The sequence below is a fragment of the Rhinolophus sinicus genome, chromosome 14 (assembly GCF_057876585.1).
Source record: "Rhinolophus sinicus isolate RSI-liver-muscle chromosome 14, RSI-T2T, whole genome shotgun sequence".
Classification (NCBI taxonomy): domain Eukaryota; kingdom Metazoa; phylum Chordata; class Mammalia; order Chiroptera; family Rhinolophidae; genus Rhinolophus; species Rhinolophus sinicus.
The window spans coordinates 12815767-12832968 of record NC_142514.1 but is presented as its reverse complement, the minus strand read 5'-3'; the positions used below and the strand labels follow the sequence as shown (position 1 = coordinate 12832968).

Genomic DNA, 17202 nt, shown 5'->3' with positions numbered 1-17202 from the left:
GTTTAACCTGCTGAACCTCCCCAGGAAAGGCAGTTTTGGAAACATGATCTTTGGGTGATATGAATTCACAAAGAAATGACTCTTTCTTCTGTAGGAAAGAGATCTGGGATATTGCAATTCTGGAGAATTGGGTGGTTTCTGATTTCCCCTTCATACTTTGATACTGATTTCATGACTTTTGATTTCTTTTTTCATGCTTTTGATATTTTATATATTAAGAAGTTGAACTCTGAAGAGTTGTTCCAGGGAGTTGGTGGTAATGAACATATTCTCTTGGGAGGAGGTCACCATCCTGACGATCTGCCAGCTCGCCTCTCCTCTCTGCTTTAGTACCCAGCCCTTGCTTGTGGTTTATCCTCTGTGACCCTTCCGTTGTAGGATCAGGCCTTGCTGAGCAAAGCTGTGCAGTGTCTCAATACGTCCAGCACAGAAGGCAAGGACTTGGACCCCGAGGTCTTCCAGAGGCTGGTGGTCACAGCTCGCTCCATCGCCATCATGCGCCCCAGCAACCTTGTCCACTTCACGGAGTCCAAGCTGCCCCAGATGGAAACAGGTGAACTTGGCCTGGATGGCCGTGGTCCTGAAATCGGCTTACTGCACCTTCTACACTCTTTCAGCCTCTTTTTCTCACTGGCTTCTGAGTGACTCCTGCTCTCAGACAGGGATTTTACTCTCGTGTCTTCGTATACCTTGTAGGGCTTGTGACATTAGGATTGTACCATTTTAAGTAATTGTGCTTTCCAGTGCTTATTCCTTGGAGTATCCTTGAATTTACTTAGTGCTCTGGACATCAGATAAAATCTGTCACTACCTCTTACTATTCTCAGGGTAAAGTTTGGGCCCTGGTTGCTTTAAGGTCATAGGGTCATACCTTTTGTTTTCATGCTGTTGTTTTGCCATTACTTTATTAATACGTATAATGGCCTTTCTCCGTGCTCAATTCTATCTACTCTTCTCATATTGGCTGGGGACCAGACCTGTTTTGCCTTTATCAAATAGTTTATTGATGCCTTTACAATTCTCTGTTATGTACGTGCTCCCATATGCTGTCATCATCTTGTTTTCCCTTCTAATTCTATAATCCAGGAATCATTCTAGAAAATCTCAGATGTTCCCCTAGTTTTTAGAAGTTGACTAAGTTGGACCTGAGATCTCTGAATCTGCTGTAAAGATCCTGAATGCTCCCCCTTCTACTTAATTCTAACATACAATGTTTTCTGTGATATTCCTTTCCCAGACTGTTTTTTTCCTAGATGTGTCTGCTGGAATCTAGGGATAGTTGGCATATTGATTGGGGCCCCACTTGAAACTCCCTCCCCAGGCAAGCTTCCTTGACCTGAGTTAACCTTAAAACAAATTAAATTTTAGCTCCAATTTACCATCGTTAATAGTTTTCTTTCTCCTGCTTAGAAGGAGTGGATGAGGGGAAAGAACCTCAGAAGCAGTTGGAAGGCGATTGTTGCAGTTTCATCACCCAGCTGGTGAACCACTTCTGGAAACTCCATGCTTCCAAACCCAAGAATGCCTTCTTGGCACCTGCGTGCCTGCCAGGTATCATGTTGAAAGGGATACTTGAATCTTGATAGATATCAAGCCAAATAGAAGTTCTGTCTTTGAACAGATCGAACCCTTAGCCATTAGTCTTCGTCATCCATTTCTTCCAGAATTAATATTTACGAAATAGAAGTCTGTGTCATGAATGCAGTGTTCCTGATACAGGAATGTAGTGATGTGGCAGAGAAGCGGGATTTTCCTGTATCTTTTCATGTCGGGTTGAATATTTCACATAAAAAGGCGCGCGCGCGCGTATGTGTGTGTGTCCTTCACGGTGTTTGTAATTGTTTAAAAAAAAAAAAATCTTTGAAAGCTTGGTTCAAAGCCATTCAAGAGGTAAAAGGCAAGCATCAGCCTTGAGAATTTCATTTCTAAGCTGCTGCTGTCTGTGGTATCTAATCCCTCACACTGTCCTGAGTGTCGGTGGAAGAGTAACGATCTGAACAGCAATCTAGAAAAGTAGAACAACCCCTGGTGCTCATTCGTGTGTGGAGGTTGCTTGGGCAAGAAACCTAAAGGGCAGGTCAAGGTCGTGTTTCTCATCACCTGAGATTTGGGGAGCCTGGGGAACATTTAGAATCTGCTCACCTCTTCACACTTCTCTGCCATGTCTTGATATCCATAGAGAGTAGACAGCTACTTATTTTGGTGATGCAGGATATCTGGAAAGGCTTTCGAGGATACTTTGGGAGATTAGGAGAGTATTAATAAAACAAATCACAAGTAATGCTGACAGCCTGCATTCTGTGTGTGTGTTTTATTTGTTTTGCTGTGTGTGTGTGTGTGTGTGTGTGTGTGTGTGTGTGTGTGCTTGGCACTTTTTTTGTTAGCTTAACCTTTATGTGGGGGTAAGAATTTGTGCCTTTGTCTTACATTCTCAAGTAGTGAGAAGTTTTTCCATTGTTTTCCCTCCCCTTTAGGCCTAACTCACGTTGAAGCGACTGTCAATGCTCTGGTGGACATTATCCATGGCTACTGCACGTGCGAGCTGGACTGTATTAACACGGCCTCCAAGATCTATATGCAGATGCTCCTGTGTCCTGTACGTGTCGTCACGTCCCCAGACAGCCTGGCAATGTCTGGGAAAGTCGTTTGTCTAAGTTTGCAAATTAATGACGTAAAACAGACTTAAAGGGAGGTAGTGGGAATGAAGAGTTTTCAACTTCAGTAAAAGCTTAAAGAGTTGACTCATTCTGTGGAAGAAGAAGCTTTGAGAGGGGGTAGACATTGTGTTGCTTAGTGTTGAAGGTCCTGGTGGTCTCTGCGTCGTTAGTGCCGAGTGTTAATTCAATGAGTATACGAATGACCATGATCAAGGTCTGTTTCCGGTGATCCTGGCACAGAATCTAAGTGTGAGAGGACTGATTTTAGCACAGAGCTAGGACGAGCCTGGTGGTCAGCTGATGAAAAGCCAAAACCCATTTGTAGAGAGCCACAGTGACTTCAGGAGCAAATGCCAGTGTGTGACCAGCAGCTGAGATGCAGGCATATAGTGAATGGGTCTTACACATGCCGAGTCAGGAAATGGGCTTCTCAGCAGGCTTGTAGGTGAGAGGAGGTAGCTTTTCCACATGCATGTAAATGATTAACCAAGAGAGGAAAGTATTTTATAGACGGTTCCATGAATAATATAAAACCTAAGCCTGACAGTTTCCTTTTCAACCTCAGGATCCTGCTGTGAGCTTCTCTTGTAAACAAGCTCTAATTCGAGTCCTGAGGCCCAGGAACAAGCGGAGACACGTGACGTTGCCCTCCTCCCCTCGAAGCAACACTCCAATGGGTATGTGACATGACGTCTGGTGTAGGCGTGTGTGTGTGTGTGTCTGTGTGTGTGTGTGGTGGGAAGAGGGGGAAGGGAGGGTGGGCTGCTCATACTGACCAAGGTCCTGGTGACTTGTTTATGCTCATATACCCATTGTTCCACCCTCCCTTAGTCCGTAAAGAATTTAAGGTCGCATGTGAAAATGCACCTAGTAAGTAGAACAAAAATGAAGAGAATGAAGACCGTGGGCGCATGAAGGTGCAATAGTAAAATCAAGCCAAGAGCACAAAGAAAAACATCTACACCATGAGGTCTGGCATGGTTGTTAAGTGACGACCTTTTCTTCAGCTAAAAGCTCCCTGAGAGCCACGGCAACAGTAAAATAAGAACAGTTATAAAAATCACAGTGACTAAAGAAAAACCCCCCACAAAAACAGCTATTTCTCAGGAAAAATAGAATTTTCCTGGCATAAAACCTCTTCAGTAAGTGTCCATTTTTGTTGCCTAAGGGGCTAGACCCTCAGTGGTCTTGCCTACAATAAGTTTGACAGCAAATTTCACAAGCGATTTCCCTCATGATCTACTTGGACCAAGTCAACGGCCTAACATTTAACATTTTAATAAAAGCAATTCTCAGATCCTCTCCTGCATGTGGGGTCTCTGCCTCTGTCGTGTATGCAGGGTTCCCATCCACACATACGTATTAAATTTGGTTGTTTTCTCTTGTTAAAAAAATAATAATAAAAATAAAAGCAATTTTCATAGTATAAATATTTGCGTTATATTATGTAACTCTCTGGTTATTTGATTTGTCTCAGAAATAAATTTCCAATGGAAGTCACATATGTAATTTTAAATTTCTATTAGCCACACTATAAAGAATAAAAGAAATATGTTGAAATTAATTAATGTAACCTAGTGTGTCAAAAATATTTCACCATGTAGTCAACATAAAAAAATTATTAGTGAAATATTTTGCCTCCTTAAAACACTTTTTGGTCCTGTCTTAATCTAGTGTGGAGTATGTATCAATACACATCTCCATTGGGACCAGTCACTTGTTAAATGCTCAGTAGCCACGTGTGACTAGTGGCTACGGGATGGTACAGTGCAGGGTTAGAGGAATGCATTTTACTTCATGACCTTCAGACGATCTTCTTATCTAAGCTTTTGACAACAGCGTGTGCATCTTTGGCAAGAAGCTAGAGTGCAGGTAGTTTATGTTTCCAATGAAGGCTGTATCCACATGCTTTCACGGCCTATCCAGTGGAAGGCAAGGTCTCCATCCTCTTCTGACAGTTAAGAGTCGAACCTGGACTTCTCCCTTGTTAGAAGGCCTCTCCCCTTCACACAGAAACTGTCCAGGGCAGGACCAGTGGTGGCGTCCTCAGCTTCCATTTCACGGTTTTGCATTTCAGTTCAAATTCTTCTCATAATGATTAGATAGTGTGAAAATCTCACCCTATTGTTTAGGAAAGAAGTAGTAAAACAACACTCTAAGCTGCTATGACAGGTAACAGATAAACGTCTCAGTTATATTATTTTCCCTGTCTTGCTCACGGTCTCCTGAGAGTTGGTGGGAGCTTGTGAGCTCACTGGTCTTAGATTTCTCTGCTTTATAGAAATCCCTTTGGAATCCAAGGCTTGTGTGTGTGTGTGTGTGTGTGTGTGTGTGTGTGTGTGTGTGTGTGTCTTTCCTCCTCTTCATCAGCTGGAAAAACGTTTTCCTAGGGGAGGGAGGGGGGCAAGTGGTCACTGCCAATCCCATCTTCCCAGACCCTGCCAGGTCCAGGAAGCATGAGAACAGGCTGGGCATAGCACCCTGGAGTTTACTTCGAAGGCACAGGTGCCAGCTGGTAGCTGGTCTGGGCTTTCCTTTGCTCCATGACTCTTCCTGCCACATGCCGAGGGAGGAAAGACCGTCACCCGCCTTCAGGTGACCGGGGTTTCTTTGACTCAGGAGACAAGGATGATGACGACGATGATGATGCAGATGAGAAGATGCAGTCAGCAGGGATCCCCAACGGTGGTCACATCCGTCAGGAAAGCCAGGAGCAGAGTGAGGTGGACCATGGAGACTTCGAGATGGTGGTGAGTCTGGCAGCAAGAGAGCGGAGGAGGAGCCTCTAACTCTCCTCCAGCTCGGACGCAGCGGACTTCCCAAAGCTACCACGTACGGTGGGACGCTGACAGAGCTTTCTCTCTGCAGTCTGAGTCGATGGTCCTGGAGACAGCTGAAAATGTCAACAATGGCAACCCCTCTCCCCTGGAGGCCCTGCTGGCAGGCGCAGAGGGCTTCCCCCCCATGCTGGACATCCCGCCTGATGCCGATGACGAGACCATGGTTGAACTAGCCATTGCCCTGAGCCTGCAGCAGGACCAACAAGGTAGAAGGCAGTGCCAGGAGCAGTGGCCCATTGGCCCCACACCGGAAAGAGGGTTTGGCAGTTACTGATGTCCAGCTGACTTAGCGTATCCCCAGATTTGGGGAGAGGTTGATCTGGGTGAGAGCTGTTCAGAGATACAGGTGGAGAGTGAGAGGGATTGTGGTGGCATTTTCAGGCTGGGAGCTAATCGCGTAGTTCCTGGTAGTTTGGTCTTTCAGATTATTTCCTCCCAAATCTGTTAGATCCCTCCAGCATGTACCCAACCTGAGCTGAAGGAAGCCTTCCACCACCTCTGTAACCAAATGTGGTGGTCAGACAGCAGTAGCTGTCGTTGAGCTTCCTCTAGGCCAGAGGGGGGTCACACGCTGGAGCTTAGACTCCTGAGGGCAGCAGGTGGCCAAAGCAGCGTTGTGGATGGCGTCTGGAGGGGATGTTGTGTTCACTCTCCACTTGTTTCCCAGGCAGCAGCAGCAGTGCCCTGGGCCTGCAGAGCCTGGGGCTGTCCGGCCAGGCACCCAGCTCTTCCTCTCTGGACGCAGGAACCCTCTCTGACACCACAGCATCAGGTAACTGTCCACAGCAAGGAGCAGGGCTCAGGGCCCCAGGACCCTCAGGCCTCGTTTCCGGTGCTGTGAGAGTGGAACGGGCAGCTGCTTTGACAGGCCATTCTGGACTTCCTGCTTCTGCCTTTGCTTTAGCAATATGGGTGTGGAAGGCATACCGACGCCGCTCGGCCAGGACGCTCATGGCTTCGCTTCCCTGCACTTGCATGCTGCCTGCTTCAGCTCATTCCCGAGGCAAGGCCAAGAGAGCAGGCTTGCAGGTTGAGCTGCGTTAGGGCTTAGATGCCAGCGTTCGGGGTTGTTCACCAGAGGTCTCACGTTCCGGACAGTATGGAAAGGGAGACCAGGACTAGAGCGCATACCTTTTCACTTTTCCCCTTCGTTTGCAAATAAAAGTAAAGCTGCGAGAAGACCTGCTAGGCTTCAGGTCAGTGCGATTAACCATTAGGAGCTGTGAGCCTGGGAGGTAGGGGTTTGCGGCGCAATTCAAATGCATAGGAAATCTTCTGGCCTCATTTTGTGTTCACTTCCACCTTCTTTCCTAATCTGATAAGAAAAAGTGTATTTCCTGAGTAGACAGTTGGACCAAGTAGAAGAGAATGGAACATCGGAACAAGCCACCGGGAAATCAACCCCCGAGTAATTTAAGGGTTGATTTAGAGTTTTTCAGACAATGCTTTCCTGTATTTGTTTCCTCCTCCTCCTCCTCCTCCTCCTCCTCCTCCTCCTCCTCCTCCTCCTCCTCCTCCTCTTCCTCTTTCTCTACCTCCTTTTTTTTTTCCTTTCGGGAGTTTTACCCTGGTTAGTTAAAAAAGGGAGAAATCGGCTGTCCCCTCTCACTGCTGCCATGGCTTGTTGCTTTCCCTGGGTCTCTTTAGTTGCTGTCATTTCAGGCTTGGAGGTCACTGTCGTGCTGTGCCACTTGTGTTCCCACGTGCTCTGTGGCTGTCGTGGCTTTCCTCCCCCATGTATCTCATCCAGCATTTTCCTCCTGTCTCAGCTCAGCCCTGATCCTGGATGCTGTGGCTGTCTCTGGGGAATTTCCTTGCTTCATTATGATAATAGCATCTGATGAGGATGATTCGGAGGTGTGACATTTCCCAGTGAGCTGCCCCCTGGACCACCTGATTAAAGAGAAACACAGGGTTGATGCAAGAGCTCATGATGAGTGATTTCCTCACAAGCACGAATTGACTGATTACAAAACAAATCTCTTAAAAATTCAGAGTTCTATGCTGTGAATGGTAATGGCTAGTTTCTGATCTCAGCAGGTGTCAGTCACACCTACACGATGGTGACCATGAAGCATTTTAGCTAGAAAACCGAGGGTCCATGTCACAGATTCGTACTGAATCTCTGCACTGTTCTGTTTGCATCGTGATGTAATGCGAAGGAAATGCCCAGTGAGCTGGGTTTTTACTTCTGTCTGAGTACTGTTCGCAATGCACTGTGTATAGTGTTTGTTCCTGTTAGTGACTAATCAGCAAAACAAATCTTTCCCTTTTTCCTTCAACGACAGGATTGGTAAACTGCACTGTGTCCTCTGCACTATGTGGTTTGATGCTTTTGCCCCAAGGAGGGGTTTTTACCTGTAACAGCTCTCGTTACTCTCTCAGCTCCAGCCTCAGACGACGAGGGCAGCACAGCAGCGACTGATGGCTCCACCCTGCGGACCTCTCCTGCTGACCATGGTGGTAGTGTGGGCTCGGAGAGCGGGGGAAGTGCCGTGGACTCAGTGGCTGGCGAGCACAGTGGTAATATGGCCTGGGGTCATGGTCTCCTTGGGCAGAGGGTGGGGACAAAGCAGGAAGCCCTGCCTGGGCCTGGGATTGCTTTCAGCAGAAGGAAGCTTTGGGGACTCATTGAAAGTCTTAGGGAATTCATGTGCCCTCACCCCTAGAGTTTCAACTATTCAATGATAATAGCTTAAGCTCAGTGAGGTTAATATTGAAATATTTTACAGGCAACTTTTAATTATCTGTTAGTTGAAGAAAGCAGTGATGTACAGAATCCTAAATCATGGTTAATCTAAAACAGTTATGGTATAACCTTGAAATCTGTCGTGCTGTGGTTTTCTCTCCTGTTGGGGAAGGTATTTTGGGCAATCCTTGTTAACAGTAGGCCATCTTCACAGTGTGCTAGCTGATAGGCTGGGGCTCGAGAATGAGGACGCATGACAAAGCCATTTTGGTTTGATTCTGAGTCAACCTGAGGTTAAAAATTGGATATGAAAATTTTTTATGGAGGAGACTAAGGGTAGCTGATAATGTCTAGATTCCCAAATCAGTGTATGTTTCCTCTAGAAACAAGATGGAAATTTATCAGCAGCTGAGATTATTAAGATCGTTCTTATAGGTTCATCTTATGTTCTGTAGAAGGACGAGCGGCTGCCGTGAGAGTCACACAGCTTAGTGCTGTGGGGTCAAAATCATGAATTCTATCCTTGTGTAGCTTCCCACAAAAGAAAGAAATTTCTGATGCTGCCTACCAGTCATTTTCTAACTATCGCTGACTTCAGGATGCGTTGGATTTCATCATACTGTGGGAGCTGATTTGTGCCTTTAACCATTTCCATCTAGTGTCTGGCCGGAGCAGTGCTTATGGTGACGCCACGGCAGAGGGGCATCCGGCTGGACCGGGAAGTGTCAGCTCCAGCACTGGCGCCATCAGCACCACCACTGGACACCAGGAAGGAGACGGCTCCGAGGGAGAAGGCGAAGGCGAAGGGGACGGGGATGTCCACACTAGCAACAGGTCAGGACCTGCTCGATCTCAGTCCCCGGGCTTTCCTGCGGGAGACTCTTTCAGGAATGGGGGAGGATCCATTGTAGGAAGTAGAGTGGTGATAACAGTATATTGCTTCTGAAACATAAAGTTAATACACTCATGAAACAGTTTAAAATGTTAGCAAGTGTTCTAGATCTGTCTTTGTTCTAATTAGAATAACATCAAATCAATTAGAGAATAGAAAGTGGTTTTTCTCTCAAGGCTTCCCTGTATCCCTTAGTAACTGGGAAGTGTTTGGCCTAAAAACGTGTGTTGTTCCCTCCCCACCCCGCACTCAAATCTTCCTTGTTTCATCATTATCCATAACATATTTTGTAGCATGCTCAACAGTGATAGTTATTGTGTATACACTAGAAATAGCCCTTTATTCAATGTGTTTATAAGAGAAGTAACAGAGCTAATCCATATTTACCTCTTGGCAAGTTGAAAGTAATCTGAAAATCCTAACCCATCCCCCTCAAATTCTGGTGGTGTTTGGTACTAGATTGGTGGAGTGAATGTATTCTTACCCAAGAGATGGCTAGAGAAATAGAAGAGGAAGAAGAAAAACCTACTAATTTACTTGTGATACAGTGTTTGTAAAATTGGAAGGGGCCCGCAGTTACCACGTTAGTGCAGAAACAATGGATCAGTATTTTGAACTGAATGATTTCTATCAGAAAAAAAGGTCACTGAAGCAATCAGGCAGAGACATTTTCAGAGGGCATCAAAGAGTGTCTCCTTTATTTCCTGTGCCTTACTGCTTCCACTTAAAAACTCTTGCAACAGCCCTTTGATGAAGATGACCTCTGGCTCAGTTTAACTGATGATATTTTGATCGAGTTTGTTTTTTAATGGAAAGGAGTTTTCTACTTAATCTTTTTTTCCCTCTTAATGTGATTTGTAGGTTAATTCCATGAGTTCAACATAATGTGGTATTTGTGATTTCTGGTTCTTTGCAATTTATTTTTAAAAACATTTTTAATCCAGTCTACCTTTGCTTTTTAATGGAAACACTTAAGGTTATTTATAATTAATGTTAATTATTGATATATTTGAACTTATGCTTACCAGTTACTTTGTGCTTTTTATTCTGCCCATTTCTGTGTTTCTTTTTGTCTTCTTTATAGCCCTCATTTGGGTTGATTTGCTGTTTTTTTCATCCCTCCCCCAACTCTATAAGTTTGGATGTTGTTCACTCTGTTTCTAGTCTTTCAGTAGCTATACTAATCTTTTCAACATGCATACTTAACTAATCCAAAACCAAAGTTAATAGCTCTCTCTTCTTCCTGAATAGTCTTCCTTAGAAGACTTTGCTCCTTCTTATCAGTTGAAGCTATTATTTTTGTGTTTAAATTTTCAAATATACATATTTTTAAAGCTTTCAAGATATTATTGCAGTTTTATATAGTTATGTGGTCAATGTTTATTTAGATTTACTCGCAAGTTTACCACTTTCTGTGCCCACATGTATTTCTATTTCTCAGACCTTCCATGTAGGATCATTTCCTTCTTGAAGTATGTCATTTAGATTTTACTTTAGGGGGAGATCCACTGGTTACAAAATTTCAGATTTTGTCCATCTGGAAATGTTTTTGTTTAGCTCACATTTTTTAAATATGTTTTGATAGGTATACAATTTTGAGTTGACAGTTTTAACCCCCCAAAAGTGGAAATAGCAGATTTATGACAAAGATGACTTTTCTGTACAGTAGAGGAAAGGATGGTCTTTTTAATAAGTGGCAGTGGGTCAGTTGGAAATTAATATAGAATAAAATGAATCTTGACCTGATATTATACACAAAAATCAGTTGAACTATAGATATAAATGTAAAAGGTAATACCTTACAGGTTTTGATAGACAAAATATCTTTATAACTTGGAGTTAGCAAAGATTTCTTAAATAAGGACACAAAAAGTGTTAACCAAATGAAAAAATAAATGTATAACCCAGACTATATTCTCAGTAGTTTTCCCCCACCCCCACCCCACTTTCCTTTCTGTGTCAAGATTTGAATTAGCCAATTTTTTTTATAGGCTCCTGGGTGGAGAAGTGGTGTGGTGGAGGGAGTAATATATTTCTGTTTACTTTTAAACTGAGATTCTTCTATGAGGTTCTCATAGAAAACTTTCCACTTGGAGCAATTTCTGGGCATTTTTTCCTATTCCAAATGTCCTGTGAGGTCCTGGCAACCAGATGCTCAAGTTACCTTCGGAGCATCACGACCTTAAGTTTTCACATGGCCGCAAATCAGTCTCAGGGGTAAGCAGACTTACCCCTCTGGGTATTCTGTTTTTATTCAATCTCTTGGCCAGATAATTTCTTAATTGCTGGTGAGCTCATTGTTTTATTTTGAGCTTGTATTCAGTGATTGTTCTAAAGGTGCTTATTAAACCCTAATTACAGATTTTGATAACAAGACTAATTCTAATTATGGCTTTGGTAATTAGATTAATTCTAATTATAGATTCTACATGTACAATCTTGTCATTGGCAAATAATGACAATTTAACTTTTTCTCTCCAATCTTTATACCTTTTAATTGCCTGTTCTTGCCTTATTGCTTTGACTAGGATCTCTAGTACAGTGTTCAAAGAAGTGGTGATGGTGGGCATCCTTAGCTCATTCCCAAACACGGGGGGAAGGGTCAATATTTTACCATTAAATTTGATGCTAAGTGGAGAGTTTTCTATGGGTATCCAGTTAATGAAGTTCTGTTCCTAGTTTGTTGGAAGATTTTTATCTTGAATGGGTTTTTGAAGCTTTCCAGTTGCCTTTGTTGTACCTATTGAGTTGATTATATGCTGCTGCTTTATTCTATTTGAGGTTGTAAATTACATTAATTTATTTTTCTGTTATTAAACCAACCTTGTGGGGACAATTGATCATGATGTCCTATCTTTTGTATCACTGAATTTGATTTGCTAATATTTTATTGAGGCCTGTAATTTTTCTTCTCTGAAATGTCTTTGTCAGGTTTTGGCATTCATTTTATTCTGGCCTTCATAAACTGAAGACGTTTCCCCTTTCTCTATTCTCTAGAGGAGTATAAGATTGGTATTAAGTTTAGGTATAAATTCTTGGAAAAATTCATGAAAGCAGTGAAGTCATCTGGGTCTGGACTTTAAGGCGAGATTTTAAATTATAGATTCATTTTTTAAATGATACAGAACTATTTCTATCCATGTGTCAAATTTGGTATATTGTGTTTATTAAAGGAATTTGTTCATTTTATTTAAGTTGTCAACTTTATTGGCATGAACTTGCTCATAATATATTTTATCATCCGTTTAATATCTTTAGGATCTGTAGTGATGTACCGTTTTTTCATTTCTAATATTGGTAACTTTTGTTTTTCAAAAATCAGTCTTGCTAGGAATTATCAACTTTATTTACAAAGAACCAACTTTTGGCTTTGATTTTTCTCTCTTGTAAATATGCTTTCTATTTTATTTCCACTCTTTATTATTTCCTCTCTGCTTATTAACTTTTTTTTTTAGTACCGTATTTTTGGGGGGTTAATTTGCTGTTCTTTTTTCTAGCTTTATAAGATGAAAGTTTAAATCGTTGATTTTAAACCTTTCTTTTTAAATATATATTTGAAACTATGTATTTCTCTCAAAAATTCCCTTTAACCCTTGCTTTGGCTGGAGCCCACATATTCTGATATGTTGTATTTTCCTTGCTGTTCAGTTAAACTGTTTTCTAAATTCTGTTGTAATTTAGTCTTTGGGCCTATGGGATATTTAGAAACAAGTTGCTAAATTTCCAAACATTTGGGGATTTTCTAATGATTTTTCTGCTGTTGATTTATAGTTTAATTTACAGTGGTTGGGGAACACACTATGTGATTTCAATCCTTTGAAATGTTTTGAGATTCATCATTGCTTCTAAAATGATGGTATTTTTAAAAGAATTTTTAGTTGTTTTTAGCAGGAGGGTTAATTTAGGTAACCTTGCTATATTGGTAATGGTAGTCTCTAACGTGGTTTTGAGTTAAGTTTTTTGGGGGAATAATTAAACAATTAGGTTGTTTTAAATAATCTAATAACTGAGTTGTTTTTACTCTAAGTCACAAGAAAAGAAAATTGCAGTTTTTGGTACAGTGTTTAATTTTTTTTGTTAAATTTCAAGAGTTTGAAAAGCCAGTGATCTGGCATGAACTTGGTCGAGGCCCAGACTCTGCTTATTTTGTTGGCATTTTCCTTCATGTGTGTATATTAATTTACATGCATGTTTTCCAAATCTGAAAATTTTAATCCATCTCAAAGCTTATGTTTTATCCTAAAAGTATTGAACTGCTGCTGTCGTCTCATCTTTTCTCACTTGTACCTCATCCATTCCTGAGCAGTTCTTACTCATTTGTAGCCCCCACACAGCTTGCCTTATTATTCATGGATGCACGTGCGGGCTTTTATGTATTACATGATTCTGAAGGACACTAAGCTCATTCCTTCAAGTTCTTTTTAGAATGAAATCATTTATTATTCAAGCAGGACACTGTACTTTCATTCATACTTTTATTATTTTGAAAATATTTTGGATACCTGCTAGGATATGTACTATATGAAAATCACACTTAAAAATATACAGGCATATGGTTTCTTACACATGGTCCGTAAAATAAAATGAACAGTTCACTGACTATGAGAGTGAATCCATTAATTCATTCAGCAAATGCACTCTTAAATCTGTTTAAGACTGTGTGTTAGCTGAGACTGCCAACCAGCTTGTCAACAATACCCTAATTCATTAATTTTCATAATTAGTCCTTTTGAATCAGCATATTCATTAGAGATCCAGGGGCACATACTTAGCATATTCATTGAGATCCAGAAGACCATCTCTCTATCTGCATATCTGCAGATGAAGAAGGTTAGGTAGCAGCCAATTGAATGTATGGGAAAACTCCTGGCCCAGTGTGGAAAGGGTGGTGGTGAAATGAATTTCCCACTAGGAGAAATGATGGCTAAAGTGTGAGAGGGTAAAGCAGTAGCTGGCCTTCCTAAGGACTTGGGAAGCATGAATAAGAAAGGGTTGGGTCACTATTGCAGCCGGATGATACAGACTTTTATAGCTAGAAGAATGCCAGAAAATAATACCTGGAGGCAGAATAGGGCATGTGTTGGAAAAAACCGTAGGGTTACTATTGAAGGTTTGATTTTTGATACTGAGTACGGCGAGGACCTGATTGAGGAACATTTGAACTGGCCTGTAAGTAGCTGTTTAGTACCATCAGTTGTGTTTTGGGATAGTTTTCTTCCCTTGTAACAAAGAGGTTTATCCTGTTTCTGGCATACCAGATAGGCATCTGTTACCATCTTTTAATGCTGAGATTGTTTCTAAGCAGTGTGCTCCTTGCTGACTTTCTGTCAGGAGGAAAGAACTATATTCAGCTGGTTAGGGACTGTGTACTAGCTCATGTTCCCGGTATTTTCCTTGGTCTTCTAGGCTGCACATGGTCCGTCTGATGCTGTTGGAGAGACTACTGCAAACCTTGCCCCAGTTACGGAATGTTGGAGGTGTCCGGGCCATCCCGTACATGCAGGTATCCCTCAGCTCACTGAGTCGGTCACATTGGCGCTGGACCACCTGTAGCATGCTGACATCTCTGCCAGAGGCTCTATAAGGCTTTGTTTGGTGTTAGGCCATCGAACAATGGAATGCAGTTTTGAACTACAAGTCACAGCCCTTCATTTTATAGAGAAGCCCGAGGGTCAGAGAAGGTTTTAAAAATGTCCACAGTCATCCAGCTAGTTCCTGACAGAGCCAGGAGCAAAAGTCCGCTCCCGAGAGTCGTAGGCCACAGCGACTCTAGTATTGTTAGTATTAGAGTGTGGTCCTGTGAGAACCACTCTCCCACTTGCTGCCTTCCTCTTGGGAAAAACTGCTCTTTAATTCTCAGCACAGCACAATGCCCTAACGCCACCCATTTTGTTTGGACGTAATATCAGTGAGTTTTGCAAAAACATTTCCTGTGATGCCAAGTGTGGTATGTACAAAAGTAGACTCTTCTGGCTCGGGTCACTTAAACTCTGGATACCTTGGGGTTTAGAACCTTCTCATGGATTACTGTTAGGATTGACAGGGAAGTCAGGAAAATCGGGATTTCTTCTGAAACACCTTGGATTTCCAGTTGTTCCTCAGGGAATTGGCTTTCATTTGTCATCTGTCTTTTGTCTTCTAGGTCATTCTGATGCTCACTGCAGACCTGGATGGAGAGGACGAGAAAGACAAGGGGGCCCTGGACAACCTGCTCTCCCAGCTGATTGCTGAACTGGGCATGGACAGGAAGGTAATGCCGAGTCATAGTGCGAGGGACACGACTGGCTGGGTCAGTTCTCAGCTGTGCATCCCTCTCTTAGAGGGACTGCCCCTGGTTTCAGTGGGTAACCATCCACGGCCGGCTCCGGTTGTACTGATTCAACAGAAAAGGTTCTCAGTGCCTACTCTGGCCCAGGCGTACTTTTGGATCTGGGCATAAGTGAGGAACAAGATGACGTCCTTGCCCTCATGGACCTTTGGTAGCTCTGCAAGGCGAAAACAGTAACTTAGTTGTTTATATCTTAACATGGCCTCCCAAGTGTATCAGGCTCTAGGTAATCAGGTATCGTCCATGGATACATAGCTTCTTTTGTCTCTGATTCCGCCTGAGGAACTTTTAGTGCTGATAAGCTTGAGAGAGTCTTGTTCAGAGGATGCCTCGAGCTTAAAAGTAAGTGTGGGCTTCTGGGCCCCACCTCTACCTGCAGGACGTCTCTAAGAAGAATGAGCGCAGTGCCCTGAACGAAGTCCACCTGGTGGTAATGAGACTCCTGAGTGTCTTCATGTCCCGGACAAAATCCGGATCCAAGTCTTCCATTTGTGAGGTATGTTTGCTTTGAGCTTCTGGGTGTGGGGAAAGGTAAGAGGATCGTCTGGCTGTGCTAAGGCTGAGGGCACAGGGCATAGTCCTCTGTCAGAAAAGGCCTTTTGTTGCTCAGGAGTTAGATTCTAAGCTGTCCTGTCTTCGAGAGCAGAACCTCCCCCTTTTCCCGAATCCCTTCCGAGCCCCGATCTTTGCCAACAGTCCCTCCATGGGAGGGGTTCAAGGGTTTGGAGGTTCCACTGTTGAAAAGCAAGGGACTGACTGTTCTGCAAGGCGCAGAGTGGCTAAGAGGATCCCCGACTGTATGTTGCTATAAGGTGTGGTGATAAGGCAGAGAGAAAGCTGTGTGTGCATGGAAGAAAGGAGATTAACACAAAGCAGAGACGGTAGAAATGGAGGCTGAACTGCATCCAGTCTTAATGAGCTTATGAGCTGTGGGGTTTGCTGGGATTTGCAAGGCTCTCCTAATGGTTTTATTTACAGTAGCTTTTCTCCTGCCTTTTTTATTCATGGGATCACTCACCCCATCTCCTTTGGAAGCTAGTTCTATGAGAAGAGCCCCTGCCAGGAGGGTTGGGTTGCTAAGAAGTGCCTGTAGTGGGAAGCTTTCTCTTTCCTTGAATGGGCTTCTTTTCTAGTTGTCCAGGGGAAAACGAGAAAACCCATCCCCTCCAGGTGGAAAGGTTGGCTGATCCTTGCCTTTTGGCCTCTGGCATGTGTGTGTAGGGGAGATTAGAGTTGAGAACTGGTGTTTTTTTTTTGTTTGTTTGTTTGTTTTCTCTTACCATGCTGTGATTCAAAAGAGTGAGGGAAATGTTTGAGCTAGTTGGGAAACTTTTAACTCAAGAGACTGATTAACCCACTTCCATGCAACTGATTCTATTGTGAGTGTGTTCCCTCCCAGCACCTAGTTGGGTTTACAGCCATTCTTACCATCTCCCTGTTTTCTCTGCCTCCCAGTCATCTTCCCTCATCTCCAGTGCCACTGCAGCAGCGCTGCTGAGCTCGGGGGCTGTGGACTACTGCCTGCACGTGCTCAGATCCCTGCTGGAGTATTGGAAGAGCCAGCAGAGCGACGAGGAGCCCGTGGCGACCAGCCAGTTGCTGAAACCACATACTACTTCCTCCCCACCCGACATGAGCCCTTTCTTTCTCCGCCAGTATGTGAAGGTGAGGTCTTTCCCCAGACAGCAAAGAACTGCTCCTGTCCCTCACCCCGAGCCCTCTCTTCTTTACACTCACAGTAGAGCTGAAGGAGCTGAGGGCAAGGAGCGTAGGAAGGAGCCTGCATTCCTTGGTGG

At 43.3% G+C, this 17202-nt stretch overlaps 1 protein-coding gene across 8 annotated transcripts in view; it reads left to right on the top strand.

Annotated features, from left to right (window-relative positions):
- Positions 1–17202, top strand: part of UBR4 (ubiquitin protein ligase E3 component n-recognin 4) — a 122877-nt gene that overhangs the window by 56082 nt on the left and 49593 nt on the right. For 2 of the 8 annotated variants that reach the window (XM_088790260.1, XM_088790257.1), the window contains 14 exons: positions 379–553; positions 1238–1321; positions 1411–1551; positions 2475–2596; positions 3223–3334; positions 5277–5407; positions 5526–5703; positions 6165–6269; positions 7883–8020; positions 8846–9020; positions 14485–14581; positions 15221–15328; positions 15786–15902; positions 16862–17071. In XM_088790260.1, the coding sequence (XP_088646386.1) occupies positions 379–553; positions 1238–1321; positions 1411–1551; positions 2475–2596; positions 3223–3334; positions 5277–5407; positions 5526–5703; positions 6165–6269; positions 7883–8020; positions 8846–9020; positions 14485–14581; positions 15221–15328; positions 15786–15902; positions 16862–17071 (1893 nt within the window). The remainder of the gene's footprint in view (positions 1–378; positions 554–1237; positions 1322–1410; positions 1552–2474; positions 2597–3222; positions 3335–5276; positions 5408–5525; positions 5704–6164; positions 6270–7882; positions 8021–8845; positions 9021–14484; positions 14582–15220; positions 15329–15785; positions 15903–16861; positions 17072–17202) is intronic. The other 6 variants (XM_088790264.1, XM_088790261.1, XM_088790258.1 and 3 more) reach the window with 5 other exon arrangements.